Source organism: Elgaria multicarinata, chromosome 6, assembly GCF_023053635.1.
Source record: "Elgaria multicarinata webbii isolate HBS135686 ecotype San Diego chromosome 6, rElgMul1.1.pri, whole genome shotgun sequence".
In the NCBI taxonomy this organism is placed as follows: domain Eukaryota; kingdom Metazoa; phylum Chordata; class Lepidosauria; order Squamata; family Anguidae; genus Elgaria; species Elgaria multicarinata.
The window spans coordinates 25,856,967-25,877,665 of NC_086176.1; the positions used below are offsets into that span (position 1 = coordinate 25,856,967).

Below are 20,699 nucleotides of genomic sequence, written 5' to 3' on the forward strand. Positions count from 1 at the left end.
TTTGCTTGCCAGAGAAAAAGGCAAGAGGAGGCAACCCAAGTTGTGCAACAAGCAAAAAAAACGGGAGGGTGACAGCAGCCACGAAGGACTGATGCCTCCCTCAACTGTGTTTGGAAAGTGCCATCACGGGGCGGGGCGGGGCGGGGGGACACGCTCCCCACCATCGCTTCTTCGCCCGTGTTTTCCTTCCTCTTTTCAAAAGAGGAAATACACAAGGAGAAGGAGGCCCATTGAGTCCGCTGTCCTAACGGCGCTGCTTCTCCTGCACACAGCAGGAGAGAGCAGCAATTCTGTGTTTAAAAATACATCGGACTTAAGGAGGGTTTTTTTTTTTGTTTTGTTTTTTGTCCCGGGAGGAAGACCAGAAGGGGCGCGTGAGGCAGACGACGTCATGCAAAATCCGTGAGAGCCCGGTAACGAGCATGCAATAAATCGCTCCTCTTATAGGCAGCATCGACGGGGGACTGGCTGAGAGCCCGCGGGGCGTCTTAGTTACACACACAAGCACAAGCACAAGCACGCACAAACAAGCACGCACACACTCCCAACTGGTGGTGCGCCGGAGGATCGCTTGCAGCCTGCTGCTCTCCCTGTTGAACCGTCTGCTCTCTCCTAATCGGATCTGGCTGGGGATTTTCCGGTACGTGAAAAGATCTCTCTGTTGGGGCGGTTGTCTCCTTTCTGGACCTTGCTGTGAAAAGACAGGCGCCTTTGCTGTGGCGGTTTTTGGGGAGGAGGGGGTGGAGGAATGCGTTTCTAGGGGATGCATTATTGGGGAGGGGGGATTGTAACCATGAAGGCGCGCCCAAGCTCTTCGTGGGGCTCCCCGCGTGTGCCCCCTCCCCGCTTCCCTGCCCTATTGTGGGCCTTCTGATGCCCCCTACGGCTCATGATTGCTTGATTTCCACCCCCCCCCCCCAAGCCACCCAACGCGTGCAGTGGCCATTTACGAGACTACGGAGTGGGGGGTTGGGTTGGATGGAGGAAATCGGGTTGTCTTCTTGTGCCGGAGACTCCACCGGGGAAGCAAGAGGACGGGAGAGACTCGAGGCTTAAAACGGACGAGCTTTTCAATTAAAAAATAAAAAATAAAATAAAAGGGCTTTGCAAAGGGGGGTCCCAGTTTGTGAAGGGCTAAGGGACGGGCAGTCGCTCCGTGGAGCCAAATGGTGGTTTGGCGCTAAGGCGAAAACACAATGGATCCGCAATGATTCAGCATGGCTAGGTACAACTTCATTGCATTTTCTTGTGGGATTTCTTATGCATCGCTTTAAAAACTACAAACAAACAAAAAACCGCCCAGGAAGCCATACTTTCTATAATAATCAATCCATCGAGCACTGTCAGGTCGAAAGAAAACGAATGCTTCAAGGGAATTTCACTCTATTCTAGAAGAGGAGATGCGTTTTGTTTGTTTGTTTCTCCCCGAAGGGCAGGGCGTTCTTCATAAGTAACTGGCGTGATATAGGGTTGGGAGTTTGGCAAGATCGCCTCTTCCCACATGAATCTACCTGAACCCTGATACTGTCCTCTGAGTACCCCCATCCAATGACTTATTTATTTATTTATTTAGAATATTTATATACCGCTCCCCATTGAAAAATTTCGGAGCAGTGTACAAGGTAAAATGAAAATAAAAAACAGAATAAAACAGTTAAAACAAAATGTAATAGAAGCAAAAACAGAAATCAAAGGCTGCATATTAAGGAAAGGCTTCTTGGAATAAAGATGTTTTCAGGAGGCGCCTGCCACCTACTTTAATATCTTTCTGTCACCAGGCAAAGAGGTTTTTATTTTTCCAGACATTTAAACAATGTGGTGACTTGTACTGTGTTAGCTCTTTAGTTTCCACCCACCCACCACCATCCTCCATCTTAAATTAATTTGTTGCTGCCAAGTTCCGCTTCCTCTGTTCTCTATTTTAAAGTGATCTCATGTTTTTATAATGGCATTATTTCTGTTGTTGTTGTGTTACTGACATTTTGTTTTAATCCCTGCAAATCTACTGAACTTCGGTTAGAGGACAGCCTATAAATTGTAGAAATAAAAATGAAATAGGAGGCTCCTTTAAAAAAAAATCGTTCGACAAAAAATACTTTCAGTTTAACATGTTGTGTAAAGGGTTTTCCGTGTTTACTCAAGCTCCAAAATGTTGGGAAGTTACGGCTGTTAAAGGCTGTGCCCTTGACAGATGTGTTATTTAGGCAATATGTATATGGTATGGTGTCCTATTGTGTGGTTAGTTCCAGCTTCATCACTACCACGGGGCTGGATGGTTGTCTAAGTGACCAATGACACAAATTAACACCGCAGTATTATGGAGAGCCCCTTCCTTAACCTCAGTCCTTACATATGGCTTCCATCTGACTTAGGGCCTTGCTAGACCATGCCGGATAAGCCGGCAGGGAGGCGGGGCGACGGCGCGCTAACTTTAGCGCACGCCGCCCCGCCTCCTAGAAGCACGACATGCAGGGACTCCGGAAGCCCTGCAGCGTCAGCCATTTTTATTATTATTTAGTTAGTTAGTTAGTTAAAGGGGCCACGTGCGCCCCGAAGACTCCGGAGAAGGTAAGTGGGTTTTTTAAAAAAATATCATTCCCTCGCCCCCATCCCGTCCCCGGCTGTCTGTCCCTCCCCCCCATTCTGTCCCCGGCTGTCTGTCCCTCCCCCCCATTCTGTCCCCGGCTGTCCATCCCTCCCCCCATCCCGTCCCCGGCTGTCCGTCCCTCCTTCCCGTGCCATCCCCGGCTGTCCTTCCCTCGCCCCGTGCCATCCCCGGCTGTCCTTCCCTCGCCCCGTGCCATCCCCGGCTGTCCTTCCCTCGCCCCATGCCATCCCCGATGTGCGGCTTTCCTCCCCTGTCTCCCCCCCTGGCCCGATGGGCACAGCGCTCGTTTGAGCGCTGTGCCCAGTCCGTGGCTTTTCCCGGTTACTCGCAAGTAAGCGAGTAGCCGCAAAAAGCCACGGACCTTGCTAGATGTTCCGCAGCCCCGGCCTCAGGCCGGGGCTGCGGAAAAGGCGCGCCATAAGCGACTTCGCTTATGGCGCGTTAAGGGAGGTTTCAGCGCGGCCTGACCCCGGATTCCCCTTTGCGTCATCTGGACATTTGTGAAACTTTTGTTGTTTATTCGTTCAGTCACGTCCGACTCTTCGTGACTTCATGGACCAGCCCACGCCAGAGCTTTCTGTCGGCCGTCGCCACCCCCAGCTCCCCCAAGGTCGAGTCTGTCACCTCCAGAATATCATCCATCCATCTTGCCCTTGGTCGGCCCCTCTTCCTTTTGCCTTCCACTTCCCCTAGCATCAGCATCTTCTCCAGGGTATCCTGTCTTCTCATTATGTGGCCAAAGTACTTTAAACTCTAATAAATAAGCAATTTTTTGCCCGTTCTACTTCAAAATCAGCACAGATTATCCCCAAACCTACCTCTCCTATACTGCCAAGTTTCAGATCAGTCTGTTGAGTCGTGTTCTCAGTATAAGCCATAGAACCTACTCCCCCTGTTTGTAATACTAGACTGTGATGCAGCCAACTCACCCTTAACAACAAAAGACCTCTGGCAACCAGAACATTATCTGAGGATGTGTCTGGCAGTCTTCCAAAATTGGGGGAGGAGAAGTGGAGATCAACTGGTATTTATTTACACACGCACCCTTCTTTTTTACCCAACACCAACCTTTGTAAATAGCTTTAATAGCAAGAGTTCTCTGCTTCACAGAGTTACGGAGTCTTACCTGTCATTTTTCCCCCCAGATGGAGGAATAAATAATTCAAAACTCTTGAAAGGGTATAATAATGAGCTAAGATGTCTAAGATGCAAACCTATTTATTCAGAAATGTTTCTATGTTCTTATTTGGCTTACTGTCAGATAAGTGTGCATAGGAGTGCATGTACTAGAAAATAAATGTTATTGAATTCACTTGGGCTTACATATATGGGGTTTGTAAGGACCAAATCACAGCCTGTCTAAAAATCAAGGAGTGCCATGAGCTGGATAATATGGCAACCTAGGTGGCTTTGTCCTGGTGCAATGATGCTGGCCTCCATCTTGCACTTTCAACTTCCAGATGTCCCATCCCATGTTCTGGTGCAAGGAACTGAGGCAACTGTATGGGTGCAACCTATGCATGTGTAGACAGAAAAAGCTCCTATGGTTCTCAGAGTCCCTCCAGCTAGCTTGCCCAGTGGGGGATGCTTGGAGTTGTAAGATTTATTTCTATCTAAACATGCATAGGAATGTGCCCTAAGCTATACTTCCCTGGAAGGAAGCCCCATTCAGCACACTGTGGCCATAGTTAGACAGGGCTTTATCCTGGGGTCAACCCCGGGATCGTTCCTGTGCGTCCACATGATGCACAGGGGATCCTGGGATCAGGGAGAGATGATTTATTTATTTATTTATTACATTTTTATATTGCCCAATAGCCGGAGATCTCTGGGCAGTTCACAAAAATTAAAAACATTCAAAGTATAAAACAACAGTATAAAACCATAATATAAAATACAATATAAAAGCTCAACCAGATAAAAACAGCAGCAATGCAAAATTACAAATTTAAAACACCAAGTTAAAATTTATTTATAGACTGTTGGGAGAATAAAAAGGTCTTCACCTGGCATCTAAAAGCATATAATGTAGGTGCCAAGCGAACCTCCTTAGGGAGCTCATTCCACAGCCGGGGTGCCACAGCAGAGAAGGCCCTCCTCCCTTGCCCCAGGATCTCGCCCTCCCCTTTAGCCTCGGTTTTTCCATGGTCCCGGGCTGAGCACGAGACCGCGGAACATGTGGCTGGGTGCCACGGGTTTATTTATTTATTACATTTCTATACCGCCCAATAGCCGGAGCTCTCTGGGCGGTTCACAGAAATTAAAAACATTCAAAGTATAAAACAACAGTATAACCTAGCTCTGCGCGATTCCTCAGGAACGCTGCGCCCATTGGGGGTAGGGTGGGAGGAGCGGGGAAAAGAATTTAAATTAAAAAAAACCACTTATCTTATGCACACAAGTATTCGTGCGCTGCTGGCCCTTTAATAATAAAAAATGGCGGGTGCGACGCCTCTCCTTCTGACGTCGTTGAGTGTAAACAGGAGGGATCTCGCTTTAAACACAATGCGAGATCTTCCCTCCTCCGTCGCGGACTAACACGTAGGTCTAGCTAAGGCCTCTGACTTACATTCAGCACAATGTGACCTAGCAAACATGTATAGGTTTGAACTTGTAAGTGTGTTGGAGTGAAGGGGTGGTATGGGAGGGGCACGCATGGCGAGATTAGTCAGCATCGTGTTCACAGTGCCAGGACTGGAAGGCACTCTTGTAAGGCTGTTCTCCAAAAACCGGCATGAAAAGATTAAGAGCAGTAAAACGCCCCATTAGACAAACAGTGCAATGGTTTTTCTCTACCTACACACAAAAGTGGTGGAGAAGGCAAGCAATGGCTACTAGCGCGGGTGGCTATGTGCTGCCTCCAGTATCCGAGGCAGTAAGCCTGTGTGCACCAGTTGCTGGGGAACGTGGGTGGGACGGTGCTGTTGCACTTCTGTCCTGCTTTGTTGGTCACTGGCGACAGCTGGTTGGCCACTGGGCACTTCTTATGTTCTTAATATAAAAAAATACTAAATACAACTTGCACACACACACACACACACACACACACATCTCACAAAGCCCTCTGACTTACAGCATCTCCCTTCTGATCCGCCTATGATGTCTCCCCAGGAGCTCCTGCACATAAGGCAAGCGGAGACAGTAACGGATGCTATGTTTGCATCTGCCCCTTGGGAAGATGAAAAGAGGGGGCAGGTGGCCCTTGCTGTTTACCTGGAAGGTCCCAAGGCCAAGATAAGGAGAGATGCAATCCATTGTGGATGGATGAATAGTATGTAGTCACCACTGCCCGCCCCTCATGATGAAGACTACCACAAACTGATTTAGCGATATAATAGTTAAATAAAATGGGGAGGGCAAGCTCCTTGCCTCACAGTGACCTTCTTTTGTTCTTGATCCAGAATACCTACAGCTACCCTGTCCCTTTTCAGCTTCTGTAATTAAAAACAAATTTAAAAAACCCTTAATAGCTTACTCTTACATTGGTCTCCCATCCAGGTCAGGTCCAAACCTGCTTCGCTTCAGTAATGTTGCTAGACCAGGTGTAGTCAACTTGGTGCCCTCTAGAATGTTGGATTACAACTCTCATCGTCTCCAACCATTGAACTGGGGCTGATGGGAGTTGGAGACCATGGACATCTGGAGGGCACCAGATTGGGGAAAGTTGTCCTATGTCTCAAATTTTTAGGAAATACCTGGGTTTGCTTTATTAGAATTGGTAGGAAGTCTAACCCACGTCCTTTAAAATAATGTGGGTTGTCTTATTGTGAAATTCAAATGTTTAATGTTAATTAGTAATATGAAAATATAAGTGAATAAAAAGTAGTAATTGTATTAAAAGGAAGACGCACAAAGGCATATCCAGGTTTTTGCTTGTCAATGAGAAAAAAGATACACATCAAAAAGCTTGATGCAGATGTCTAAAAATGATTCTTAGGTTTACTTAGCAAATTTTGAGTAGGGTTTGTCTTCTCAAATGTTTGTTTCAGAATTGATCGTATCTTGGCTGAAAGGTGTATGGGTCAGCCTTTTTTGTATGTTTTAATTTTTTAAGGATAGTTTAGTAACAGTAAGATAATTAAGAGAGCAATCGTATGGACCCAAGACAGTGTATGTGGGGCCATAGGATTGTTTGGTTTACTGGCTCCAAGGCCGGAGCCAGTAAACTATCCTCCCTGGCCCCTCTCCTTCATAGCTAGCACAGAGAGAACCGTGCCGGCTACCTCTCCATGCTTGGAAATCTGAATGCGGAGACAGGGAAAGGGGGGCAGTCCCAGGGGCGGGGAGATGGACGAAATCACCTTTCTAGCAAAAATTCAGGGCAGCCGGAGCACAGAGGAGAGGATCGCCTCCGTGCTCCGGCCGCCCTGCACTAGGATACATGACACCTTCCAACTTCAGAGGCTACCAACTATCAACATAGGAAGCATCCTAAGACTGTGAGCCCAGGTTTCTTGCTCCTGAGCCATCTCTAGTGATGCCATACCTTGATCACCCACTGTTTTATAATCTCGATAAATTGGAAAGGTTTCAAGGCTGGGAAAGGGTTGGACGGTATAGATTTAAAAACTTTTTCGTGGACCTTTGTCCCAGATCTGGTCAACAACTTAGAAACATGCTCCAGGGCGGAAACTTAAACCAGTTCCAAATTTTTCAGATTTCTACAGCTGGAAAGGCTGTGGCCTGCAGCAGGATGGGTGACTGCATGTGGATGTTGTCTGATATGGGTTATTCATACTACTTTACAGCTAAACCTCAGATGAAAGCATAAGTAATGCATCCACTAATGTTGACCCTCAAAAGGACAGGAAGGTCCATGCCAGGTGTGCTAGGTCCAATAAAACACACAGGGATGGAGGTTCCAATGTAATTTTTATTTTCTTGATCTGCGCAGAAAGAGGTGCGTGGCGATGGTTCGCAAAGCAAGCACACACAACTCAGCGCTCACTACCTTTCTATAGTCTTGGAAACTTGCCAGTGTGTATGCTTCCCATAGGTTACAGTTTACACATGCACCTAAGGTGTTAGGGCAAACAATCTTCCTGGCACCTGTGCCTGACACCATGTTGACCATTCTATCTCGCACGTAGCAAACATAAATAGCACAGCAGGACATGGCAGCAAATTAGGAATTTCCACAATACACATCACTAACGAAGTTTTAATCTATTGTTGCACAAACTTAGACACTAAGGGTCTGGTTTCCAAACTGTCTAATACACTAATGGATATTAAATATGGATGCTCATAAAGTGCCAGATTGGCATGGGGAAAAGGTTGGGTAAACCTATAGAAAATTCTAGTTGGAATTGGGTTTAGACTAGTGCCCCCATTTAAATCTGTTTCTTCTAAAGTAAGAGAGAAGTCTATTAAATTAGTGCATCAGTGATACCTCACCCCAGTGAAACTAAGTTTATTAGAAGTTCAAGCTACTTTCATATGTGGTGTCTTTGCCCCTCTATCAACCAATTTTGGAGTGATGGCTTCAAAGAAGCTGAAATGATTACCCAACAAAAAACAGACCTCTCCTCGCAATTAACTCTCCTAGCTTTTTCGAAGGTAAAATATAAAACCTTGTACATAAGGAATTGCTTACTTTCAAGTGCAGAGGACACATGAATGAGAATAGCCTCTTCATGGAAAAAATCAGTCTCCCTTATGAATGAAGAGCTAAATTCTGGTCTGTTACGTTGATGAAAAAGCTAATAAAACCGATTAAGCAGTATAGACCGGAGTCATATATTTATAACTTTGATGAAACCTGGCAGATTAATAATAATAATAATAATAAAAAATATTTCTTACCCACCTCCCCATTTGATAGAGGCGAGGAACAACAGTAAATATAAAATACATAAAACTGAATTGAGAACATAATATACATGTATATTAAAACATATATATATATATGTATATTAATATACATATATATGTATATTAAAACATCCTAAAAGTATCCTAAAATCCCCCTGGATAGGCCTATGGGAAGAGATCAGTCTTGATAGCTTTCTTGAATGCAATTAGACTGTCAAGTTGACGAGTCTCCTCCGGCAGGCCATTCCAGAGTCTGGAAAAACTATGCTAAGAACAATAAAGGCATTACTTCACCACCATCAACTCATGGAACACGCAGGAAAGATCTGTTAGGACCTGTCTACAGTACTTCTGTTGTTGAAGCGTTTGGATTGCTTGCCAGAGATTGAGGGTGGGGGAAAACGCTTTTGGAGGGCTTTAACTAAAAACAGTACGGGACTACTGTTTGAAGTCTGCAAACCCATACTCACACGGCATTGCTCATTCACAGCGATAATGAAACTGTTTTTCAGATGAAGTCTACTGTGACAAAACAGGATCAACACTGGATGCCTGCAATCAGACTTATGAAAAACAACTTGGTTGTGTGCTTTTGGGCATTGTTTGTTCTTGAAATAATTTCCAACAAATAGATATGGATAAATATAAAAAAAATCTACTGTGCCCGCTAATTAATTTGAATTGATGTTAATTGTATGTATCCAGTATACCTATGATTAATTAATGTGTTATCATTATGAATAGATTTTACATGCTTTTGTTCTCATTCGTGTGTGTGTGTGTGTGTGCTCGCTCGCGTTAAAAAGGAGACCACAAGAGCTAATTTATGGGACAGTAGGTAATATTTGCTATGAAGCCGTTTCTACACAAAAAGGTATAAATATGTGCTGATTTTGGAAAGCGGGAGCTTCTTATTAAAAGCTCATCAGGCCTGTGTAGATGCCATTCTGAATATCTTATTCAGAATTGATTGGGAAACTTGGTAGTTAATGAGATCTGTGCCTTTTAAGCTATTACATATTAAAGTCTAAGAACAAGAAAGATTTAGAAAATACTATTTCCTATTAAGCTATTGAGATCTAAGAATCTTTAGCAGTGCTCTGTTTAACAACAAGAACTTTTTAAATGTTATTTTAGACGTTATATTTTGATGTTATGAGTTAAGAATATTTTTTTAATAAACAATTTAAAAAAATCAATAGATCTTTCCTCTCTAATTCTTGTTAGTACAAAACCAAAGTGGAATTCACCTAGTACACATTTTGGTGTATGCTTTGCTTGATGTATGTATACTAATTGGTTATAGTAGGATGACTAACTGTCCGGTTTTGCCCGGACAGGTCCAGAAAACGGGGGGGCCAAACCAGGAAAAGTCTGGAAAAGTTGTGCTGTCCAAGTCCCATTGCGCCAGCCAAGAAGAAGCCTGGATCGGCTCACGGGATGGGGCTTGGAGGACACTTCTGAAACGTGTCCTCTGGCCCCTCCCATCACCCATCTGGGCTTCTTCTTGGTTTCCTCCTGAGTCAGGCACAGGACGAGAAGCAGGCAGTGCAGCAGGTGAGACAGTTTTATCCAGAGAGTTACAAGGAGCTTAGAATTTTCCCAAGGGTAATGTAAAACTGCCCACCACCTGTCTGGATCACTCCTGCAGCAGGTCTTATCTTGAACCATTACTTTTCTAATCGCCCCTCTCTCTGCAACCCCTTGCTGCTGCTAAGAATATTTCCAAGGTGAATGTAAAAATCCCCATCATTTCCCCAGAGAAATGGGGTGGGGAAGGGGAGACAGTGAAAGCAAGCGTAGGAGCAGCCTTGGGTAGGAGAGGTGTGAGAGTATTTATGTGATAGGTGAGTGGGGTACATGGTGGTTTGTCTATGAATTGATGTGTGTACGTGTGTCACGGCTCAGCCCATGACCGCGGAACATGTGGATGGGCGCCGCAGTTTGTCCTGGCTCCTCGTGGTTCCTTGTGAGAAGCTGGGACCTGTGTATGGGGCGCAAAGCTCCTCAGGAGCACTGCGCCCATCGGGGGTGGGGCGGGGTGAGTGGGGGAAATAATTATTTTTAAAAAAACACCTACCTTTTGCGCACGAGCGCTCGTGCGCTGCTGGCTCTTTAAAAATAAAAATGGTGGGCGCGACGCCTCTCCCTCTGAGGTTGTCGCATGACGCGTGTAAACAGAGGAGGGATCTTTCGATAAAACCATCACGAGATCTTTGGCCCTCCGTCGCGCACTAAGAGGTAGGTCTAGCTAAGGGCCAAGTCTGTTGAAGAATTAGGTCTCTTCCTACATTTCATGCTTAACCTTCTGAACAGAGATTTGAAGAAAGTAAAATCAATAGATAATATAAGACCTGTGTTTACTAAGACTGAATGAAAGTTTGCAGCATAGTAAAATAATGTTCAAGTCACTTGATAATACATAAGGAAAACATATCACAATTAATTCTGATGTGACTGAATATCTTTCTGCATGTCCACCTTGCAAAACTTGAACTGGCGTGTGAAATCCAGAGCCAAAACAGACCTGTTGCATGCAACTGAGTTGCGCATGCCGGAACCTTTCAGAGAATTGATTTTCGTTAGGGTTCTGATTGTTTTTATACTCTGCTTTTCAAGTCAAGATTGACTCCAAAGGCAGGTAACAATTACAATTCAATAAAATCATGATTCACTCGATGCTCTTAAAGTAGTTGTTAGGGCTACATCTGTCAGTGCTCACAACTAAAAGCATTAATCCAAGTTCTGCACTGCATAGAAGACTTTCAAGAGGCCCAACTTGTTATTTCCAAATAGTCTCCTCTAACCCCCAACTCTCAACTAGAGCGCAAGCGTTAAACCCCTTTCAGCCCAAGGGAAGCCACCAAACGACTGGTGGCCAGGTGAAAGGGATTGGGGCAAGAGGAAGGGAGTGTCCATCTTGGGTGGGCCGGACTTGGCCTACCAGCCTGAGGTTCAAAACCCCAGCATGAGAGGGTTAGCACAACAAAAATATCTAATATGAGAGAATGAACCAAGAAAAATCAAACCCATATCCTTTCCCCCCTTCTGAAGGAATGAAGAGACCCCCGTTGTTTTCCCTTTTAGGATGTCTACTACCTGCAGCTCACCGAATATAAACACACACACCCCACCTCCAGTAACTGTCACAGGCACCCAGTGCTTGTTGGTTTAAATGTATATGCTGCTGTTCCACTATGAAGACCCTCAGAACAGTTACTTTTTTCAGGTATGGGACAGTCTTAGAGATATCCATAATGGTTTTTCACCTGTCCCTTTCTTTCTTTTTAGATTTGAATCTAGGGACTCGATAAATCATCCTGCCACAAGTAACTTTACCAGAAGAAACAATGGGTTGAACGTTTGGCCCGAAGGCACGAGCCTGAGGACCGCCGACTGTTGAACATGGCAGCCATGCTCCCACGGGGACTGCAACGTTGGGGGAGGCTGTGTCGTGGGTCCAGCCCATTCGCGCCGTTCCTTGTCTTGGTGGCCGTGACGTTCGGTGTGCTAGCCCCACTGGCCTGCCAGCAACTGCTTCATTCTTACTTCTATGTGCAACGCTGGTACTTGAACCCAATGAGCCAAGATTTCCTGAAGCAGAACCAAGCGGACGGCCAGAGGGCCCTCCATTACTTTGAGCGGTTGCAGACCCCAAATTCGTCTGAGACGTTGACCCGTGAGGCCTTGCAGCCGTGGCTGCTGATTACCATTGTTACAGTCCAGAGGCGGCACGAATTCCACTACGTCCTTCAGGTGGCATCCCACTTCCACCGCCTTCTCCGGGAATGTGGCGCCCCCTGCCAGCGCCACCGGGTCTTGCTCTGCAACGTGGAAACAGACCCTGGCGGCCACTGGGATGCCACGCTGCTCGCCAACTTCTTTGCTGTGGTGAACCGCAACAGCAGCCTGAAGAATTCGGAACTCTCTCTGAACCGCTTTGAAAAGGAGAAACGGGATTACGCCTACTGTCTTGAGAAATCGCTCCAGGCTTACAACCCGGAGTATGTGCTGCTGGTGGAAGACGACGCTGTCCCGGAGGAGGAGATCTTTCCAGTACTGCACCACTTGTTGCGGGTACGGTTCTCCAGGCCTCACCTCCGGGATGCCCTTTACGTGAAACTCTACCATCCCGAGCGGCTACAGAACTATATCAACCCAGAGCCCATGAGGATCCTAGAGTGGTTTGGAATAGGCATGTTTTGGGGGTCGCTCTTGAGTTTTGTTTACGTTTGGGCATCCAGTCGCTCTGGCCTTAGTTGGCCCATTGTGCTGTTTTTTGCCCTGTACAGCATGCTGCTGGTAGAACTGGTGGGCCGCCATTACTTTCTGGAGCTTCGCCGCTTGGCCCCTCCATTCTACAACGTCGTCCCTGTGACGGAGTGCTGTACGCCAGCCATGCTCTTCTCTGCCCCTTCGGCCCGCCGTGTCTTGGGTTACCTGCAGGAGCTGCGCTGCCGCCAAGGCTTTGCCAAAGATACCGCCCTTTACTCCCTGTTGCGCATGAAGGGTGAGCGGGCCTTTGTGGTGGAACCCAACCTGGTCAGGCACGTGGGGATGTTTTCTAGTCTCAGGCTGAATGACAACCCAAAGCTACTTTGACGGAAATAGTTGAGCGGAAGCGTGCTGTCGCCATTGCTAGGCCGGGCTGTACCACTTCAGGCTGCAAGCTGGGAGTTGAATTTTGAATGGTTCACGCAGAAAATACTTAGCACATATAGAATTAGCATGCGAGGGGAAAGGCTTTAAATGAGCTTTTTTCCTTCAAATGGTAACTTTCTGTAGGTCGGGGAAGTATGTAGGGTATGTGTAAGGGGAGAAACGACACTAAATACCATGCCTGCCTATCATGCCTGAAATCTGAAATGGTACATTCCAGCTGTAGAGAATCACCAGCTGTAAGTTATACCTCTTACGTAAACAAGACTTCGCAAGTTTGGTGGTTTTTTTTAAGGGTGCACTCCTCTGCACGTTCAGAATGGGGTGGGGGAGAGTCCAACGACTCCCAGCATGCCCCAGCCATCCATGCTGGGGGTTATGGGACTTTTTCTGTCTAAAAATGCATAGGATTGTGCCCTGAGTGATTTAAACTGTTATGCATATATATATATGCTGTTTGTGTGAGGAACTGTTTTAAGAGAGGCACCCTCTTCATTGAGAGATACCAGTTGTCTGTTTAAAAGATAAAATATTTTACCCTTGCCTTAGACTGTCAAAGGCAGTCATTTTCAGGGAAGAGGGCTGAGTTAATTCATTGTTCTGTCATCTATTTTTTTTATCAAACATCTAACATGGTAGACCATCTACTACCTTGCTTTCATGAGAGACCAGTTTGTGTGCTTCTGCCAATGTGGTACAGCCCCCTCATGGGGACGCCCCAAATTACAATGCCTTGAGAGATAGCTTGATTCAAATGGCAAAGTCTCCCTACAAGTGGAAAGGAGGCAAAATTAGCCATGGTGATCCTAGAAGATGTGATTTTTCCGTTCTTGTTGTACCCCTTTCAACACCGTGATACCTTTTCCTCAAGGTGGGGAGCTCTTAGGGGTGTTTTCTGTCAAGCACTCTCTTCCCTTAGACATTAACCAAGGGCCATTAAAAATACGACTCAGAAGGTGAGCACTGTTCTGAAGTGTAAGTAAATGTAAGCATTCTTACTTGTCCCTTACTCCTTCTGCATTTCCTACCCCAGGTGCTAGTCATTCTGACTTCCATGGTACTTCTTGATAATGGCTTCTTAACAAGAAGTACGAGTGCCTTATCCAGACTATGTATGCTGCTTCTGAGAAGCATTTTCATTCTTCCCTTGCGCGCTGATAATCCATGTGAAGAGTGGTGGTTTTTTCCCCTCCCTCTGGCTTGTTTTTCTAAGAGAAAAGAATCTCTCTCTCTCATATATATATATATATATATATATATATATGAATTTCCTTCATTGGGAGCTCATCTGTAACTAAAGAATGTATTTTAAAAATAAACCTTATCTGAGCCTTGGATGAACTGATATGCATTTGTGGTGTTTCTGCTGTTGCAGTCTGCTCACTGTAGAAAAGGGGGCTGATAAGAGTTCAACAACTTCTAGGCTTCTCACAGCTCCATGGAACTGTCGTTAGAAACATTTACTATGTCACAGGATATTGCTTAGAAATATGAGGAAGTTTCTTGAGGGACTGTTTAAGCCTCTTTCATCCTGAGGATCAAATTCCGTTGCAGAGAAGCTCGGGGGGGGGGGGGGGATATTTCAGCGGTGAGCAGGGTCAGGGGCCAAAGGGGTGAGGTAAAAACAAACAAAAAACCCAGCACATTTAGCTTAAAAGCGCTTGCTGCCAGTAACTAAGGCCATGGCTAGATGAGGTCTTATCCTGCGGATTGCCCCGGGATCATCCCTGGGCATCCAGATGACGCACAGGGGATCCTGAGGGCAGGGAGAGATGATCCCTCTATTTCCCTGGGATTTTGCCCTACCCTTTTAGCCTGCTTTTTCCGCTGTCTCGGGATGATCCTGAGATCGCGGAAAATGTGGACGGGCGTTGCAGTTTGTCCTGGCTCCTCGCGAGTAACCGCAAGGAGCCCAGATCTGGGCATCGGGGTTTTGATTGGGTGAAATTATTAAAAAAAAATTAAAATGTACCCTTTTCCGCATGAGCGCTCACGCGCTCCATCCCCTTAAAAATTTTTTTTGGTAAGTGCGATGTCCTGTTCCTCCTAGGACGTCGCGCGCCACGTGTAGACAGAGGGGAGATCTTGCGATAACCACATCACGAGATCCTCACCCCCTCCGTCGTGCTAGACCACGTAGGTCTAGCCATGGCCTTAGTCTTAGGAGAGGGATTTTAACCTTTTAGACTTGGCAGAGGGAGGGAAACCGCACAAAACCCAACAAGCCACCATAAAATTGGCCAGAGGAAGGTGGTGTGGCCCTCTGAGGACCAGATTTGGCCCATGGTCCCAAAGTTCTGCACCCGATTTAAATGATAAAGGGAAATGGGGTAAGGCTACCTCAGCCCCCTAATACTGCTGATGTAGTAATCCTTAGTCATGGAGTAGCTGACCCAGGGCAGAATATTGGCCATTGTGTAACTGCAGAACACAGGCTGATTCCTGGTCACTGGTAGCATTCACTTATGAGAAGAGTTTCATGCTACCACCAACCCACTCCTGTTGTGTTTCTCACATGCCCTGCATCCTTCTTCTCCAAATGCCCTTCAGGTATTTGGGCCTCAACTCCCAACAGGCCCAGCCAATGGTCAAGAATGCTGGGCATTGTAATCCAGAACAGGTATAGGGTACCAGATTGGGGAAGGGTGGTGTCAGTGAAGAAGAAAGTAATCCCTCAGTCCACTGCCATCCTGGGTGGTATTCAAGCAACACGGAAGAAAAGATGCCTCAAAAACAGTAGTAGCAGCATCATACTACACCTGCTTATAGCCTGCTCACCCTGAGTAGGCCAGAGCCACTGCGTGAGTCGGAGTGAGGAGAAGTGGGGACCCAGAAAAGCTGAAAAGGAAGGGTAGCAGAAAAAGAAAACCTGGCGAGAGTCCCAAGGCGGAGGGCTGAAGAAGTGCTGTGCCTGATGGGAGCCTCCTAAAAGGAAGATCAACAAGAGGCAGATATTCAAGTTCTGGCTGTATCCCTTTGTGTTTATTAAAGATGTGGTTGTAACCCTTTGGGTCAGTTGAGCCATTTGGGTCAGGGATCAACTGTTTTGTTTTTTGTTTTTTGCTTGTATTCTCTTGTAAAGCACTATGTCCATCGATGTTTATAGAATAGTATTGATGGCAAAGCAATGGCTCTCTTTCATTGTTTCAGGTGCAGCGGTTTCTAGCATAAACATGGAACCAATGAATCGGTTTGAAAGGCTTGTGCGGATGTAAAGGGCAGCTATTTTCTTGCAGAGCTGGACAGTGTTTGCATATACAGACAATCCTTTTGCAACACACCTCCTGATATATAGTAAAAAATAATAATCCCTTACCAGCTGGTAGGATGCTACATCTGCCTAGTTTTACCATTGGGTGAGAGAGCTCAGTCTAGTCTAGCAATCTGTATGGACTCCTAGCAAATCCCAACTCTGCAGATGTAAAGGGATTAGAGATCAAATAAGGACCCAACTAGGGTCAATGAAAGCGGATTCAGACATTGCAACCCCATGTTGGGGCTGCCAGAAAGAGTGTCCGTATGACAGCAATTGTTAATTCGCAGTTATTTTCCAAGTCATATAGCACATGCATCAGCCCAGAAGTCACATGGAAACTCTTCATGTTTCAAGAACTCTTGTAGTGTACTATTTAAGAGATTCTACTTCAAATCCCTCTTCTGTCACAAAGACTTGTTTGCGGGGGGGGGAACCCCAAATAAATAAATATGTAAACAAAATAAAGGTACAGTTCTTACGCCCCCCCCCCATGAGTGAGGTTGCTATTCTCTAAGCTTCAGCGCCCCACTATTGGTCTACCTTACAGGGGTGTTGCAAGTATGACTGGGCAACCAGTGACCCTCCAGATGTTGAACAACCACCACCATCATCCCTGACCATAGCAGGATGGGACTGATGGGGGTTGTAGTTCAACAACCTCTAGAAAGTCACTGCTGCCCCAGCCCTGGATCAGATAATGGAATGTGAAGTGCTCTGAATGCCTGAAATGAGTACCAAAGTGTTATCCAGATCTGATGGTCAAATATTATCAAGCCAACGCATGTGCTAAGAGACGTCTGAATCGCTTCCCCTCCCCACACACACATGACGCAATGCTATATAATGTGGCTTCCAAACTGGGAGAGTGGGCATGCAAATGGCAGGTGAAGTTCCACGTAAGCAAGTGTAAAGTGATGCACGTTGGGACCAAAAACCCAACATCAGATCTGGATAACCCTAACTTCCTCTCTGGGCAAGGCTATTCTACTAAATGAAACAGCACCATCTAGTGCTTCAGCTATTGGGTGGTATAAAAATGCAATAAATAAATAAATAATGGCAGAATTATAGTGCGACACTGACTTTACATGCTGCGAAAATACCATGATAGTTAAATACTGTTTTATCTCCATCTTTTTAAAAAGCCACATTACCAAGGAAAAGTGTAGGACTGTGCTCCGCTCCGATTCGGATTGTGAATCCAGAGCAGAGTGACCTGATCCGCCTCTGCCAAAGGCGGATCCGGATCGAGGTGAAGTGGTTTGCCTCCATCTGGAGCTCCAAACACAGGTAAGGGGGCAGGGGGGCTTACCTGTGTCCATCACGGTGCAGCGCGGGCTTCAACTGAGGCCTGGGCCTCAGTTGAAGCCTGCGCTGCACCGCGATGGACACAGGTAAGTGGGGGGGGAGGGGGGCTTACCTGCCTCCAGCGCAGTCCGGCACCAGCTTCAACTGAGGGCCTCTGTGCGGCGATGGTGGTGGAGCCAGGTAAGGGTGGAGGGGGGCTTATTCGGCCCCCATTTTGCCCACCTTCCCCACTTACCTGCCTCTGCCGTCCGCCACAGAAGCAAGTAAGTAGGGAAGGGGGGGCAAAATCTCGATCCGCCACTCCAGATCTCGCTCCACAGAGCGAGGGAGGGTCGGATCGGCCCGATCTGAAGGTTGCGGCTTGGGCCATGAAGCGGTTCGGGGCGTCCATGCACAGCCTTAGAAAAGTGCAGGAGACATTCTGGAGGTTGAATGTCATGTAAAGGACTCACAAACTTCCATGAGTGTCCAATCATGAATTGCTTGTATAGATAAGCTCCTAGCTGCATGACAACCTAAGTGCTTGCATCGCCATTGTGTGGGCAACTTGTGGCGCTTCCAATGCTTTGGCCTACAACTCCCATGATCCCTCACCACTGGCTATGCTACTTAGATGGAAGTTGTTGGCCAATCCATCTGAAAAAACTACAAGGTGCATATCCTGGATCTATATTGGAGGTGGGGAACCTCTTTCAGTCTGAGGGGCAAACTCAGTTTTGCAGAAACTCGTGGGGGGCTGCATTCCAGCGATGGCTGGGGCAAAGGCAATTGGGCTGGCATCTTTTAGCTTAAAGCTCTACTTACCTGTACCTAAACCTTAGGAGACAGATTTCAGTGGCTGTGTTCAGAAGACGCTTTAAACCACAGCTTTAACCATGGTGAATAAAGCAAAAAAGCCTTATTCACCATGGTTAAAGCCATGGTTTAAGTTGTCTTCCGAACACAGCCAGTCTTTCAGAATCGGGGAAAACCGTGCAAAAGCAGGCAACCACCAAATGATCAGTGGTTGGGGGAAAGGGGAACCCAAAGGGCCAGATGAGGGTTTGATCTATATAAATGGACAACTGAAAGGGGAAATTCATTTCTAAATGCTCCTGTCTTCTCCTTTAAGCTTGGTTGTTCGTCAGCCCCAAGTATTTGTAAGTGAAAGGGATGACTGTTTGCCTTCAACAGACATTTGCTTCAAATGTTTGGATTTTTTGGGATTTCACTTGAAAACATAGATGATTACTGATTAGATAGAATTTTCTTAATTATTTTAACTCAGAGGTCAAAATGAAATCAGCTTATTTACTACAGTTGAATGCAAGCAAAGATACAATTTCACAGTCCCCATTTTCTGTCCCATAAAACCTGTTTATTCCCATCTGGGAAATTCACTCTTGGCCACACGGGGTTGCTGTCGGACTGAACAATGTCAGCTCAGAGGCCTCTTGAATGTAAAAGAGACTAAAAGGAATGAGCTGATTTTACATGATGGTGATTGTCAACTAGAGAAGGGGTTGTACCTCCTTTCAAACTTACCCCTTTACAGGTCCAGGGAGAAGGTAACCTCAAAAGATGATGTTTTAGATAAAGCAACAGACTTTGATATCACCTCAAATGTTCCATGTGGTACTTAACAAGACAAATTAACTCCACACCGAAGTGCAACAGAGCTGATAACAAAGCCATCTCCTTGAGTGATCAGATGGAAAGGAAAACAGAACTCTTGTATTTTTAATAATTGAAGGTTTTTTTTTAATTTAATGGTTTTCACAATAAAGTAATTTGACAACAGATTCTGTCCATGTTCTTATTTCTAGAATCGTGTAGCTTTCCCTTTATCCCACCATTCTCAGCTCTTGTAATAAAACACACTGGGTCTTTAAGAGTTGTTCAGAAGAAAGAATTGAAACAAGTTCTGGTTTTATCTTCCCTGAAAGATGAGCAGCACCTGCTGACATTGCCTTTTCTTCACAACTCTTAAAGGCACAGGGACCTGGTCCTGCTTTCTGTAGGGTCACCTTACAGCATCCTGCCCCAGGCTGAGTCCCTCTGTAAGTTTTGGCCTACAACTCAAATCATCCTCAGCCAGCAGGGCCAATAGTCAGGGATGATGGCGTTGTAGTCAAAATACCTGGAAGGACTCAAGTTGGGTAAGGCTGAAGTACAATCTTCTTCAACCTACCTCTGAAATATTCTTCTATTGGGACTTAATGGTGGATCAAGGCTCCATGACCGCTGCCAACTGGTAGAAGTCAGCCAACTTCTTTGTTTTTCAAGAGTGTTATGCCTTCTTTCATTGGTTGGATGGCAGGATCTAATAGAAGAGAGGGTTCAGTACCTTTAATACAGGTGTGAGCTACCTGCACCCCTCGGACCACATCTGGTCCTAACTGTAATTGCATGCAGGTGCGGAGGAGCGAAGAGCCCAAACTGACAAAACAATGGAAAGGTTGGGACTCCCAAGTGGATACCACCCCAAAAGTAAGATGGTTCACTGCAGTGGTCTCAAACCAGTGGCATTTTTATTTTCTCTTTTTCTTAGATAAAGACAAAACCTTAAAGAGAGACCAAGGGTGACCAGATGCAAACCGGGACAAGCCCCCTATACATTCAATAACTATTGAAGAAATGTCAGCCAACACAGGTTTTCTTACATGAATAAAAAAATAAATTCTTCCATGCAACTATTAAAGATCCAGAGGAGTTTACCACCTTTGCATCTGTTAATTGGATTTCCAAACCTTCATACTTGTAGAGCAGCTGATTCTTTGTCAAATTTGCAATGGACCCCATAATGAGGGGTGCCTGTGAGTCATTCCACAGAAAAAAATACAGTCTTCAATCTCTATTATTATTATTATTATTATTATTATTATTATTATTATTATTATTATTTAGCACCATCAGTGTACATGGTGCTGTACAGAGTAAAACAATAAATAGCAAACCCCTGCCGCATAGGCTTACATTCTAACAGAATCATAATAAAACAATAAGAAGGGGAAGAGAATGCACCAAACAGGCACAGGGTAGGGTAAAACTAACAGTATGAAAATAAGATCAAAA

At 45.7% G+C, this 20,699-nt stretch overlaps 1 protein-coding gene across 1 annotated transcript; it reads left to right on the forward strand.

Moving 5' to 3' along the window:
- Positions 1-310: 310 nt before the first annotated feature.
- Positions 311-14,271, forward strand: PGAP4 (post-GPI attachment to proteins GalNAc transferase 4). The gene is made up of 2 exons (XM_063128523.1): positions 311-640; positions 11,714-14,271. The coding sequence occupies exon 2, from the start codon at positions 11,828-11,830 to the stop codon at positions 13,022-13,024; it is 1,197 nt and encodes a 398-aa protein (XP_062984593.1). The 5' UTR covers positions 311-640; positions 11,714-11,827; the 3' UTR covers positions 13,025-14,271.
- Positions 14,272-20,699: the final 6,428 nt, after the last annotated feature.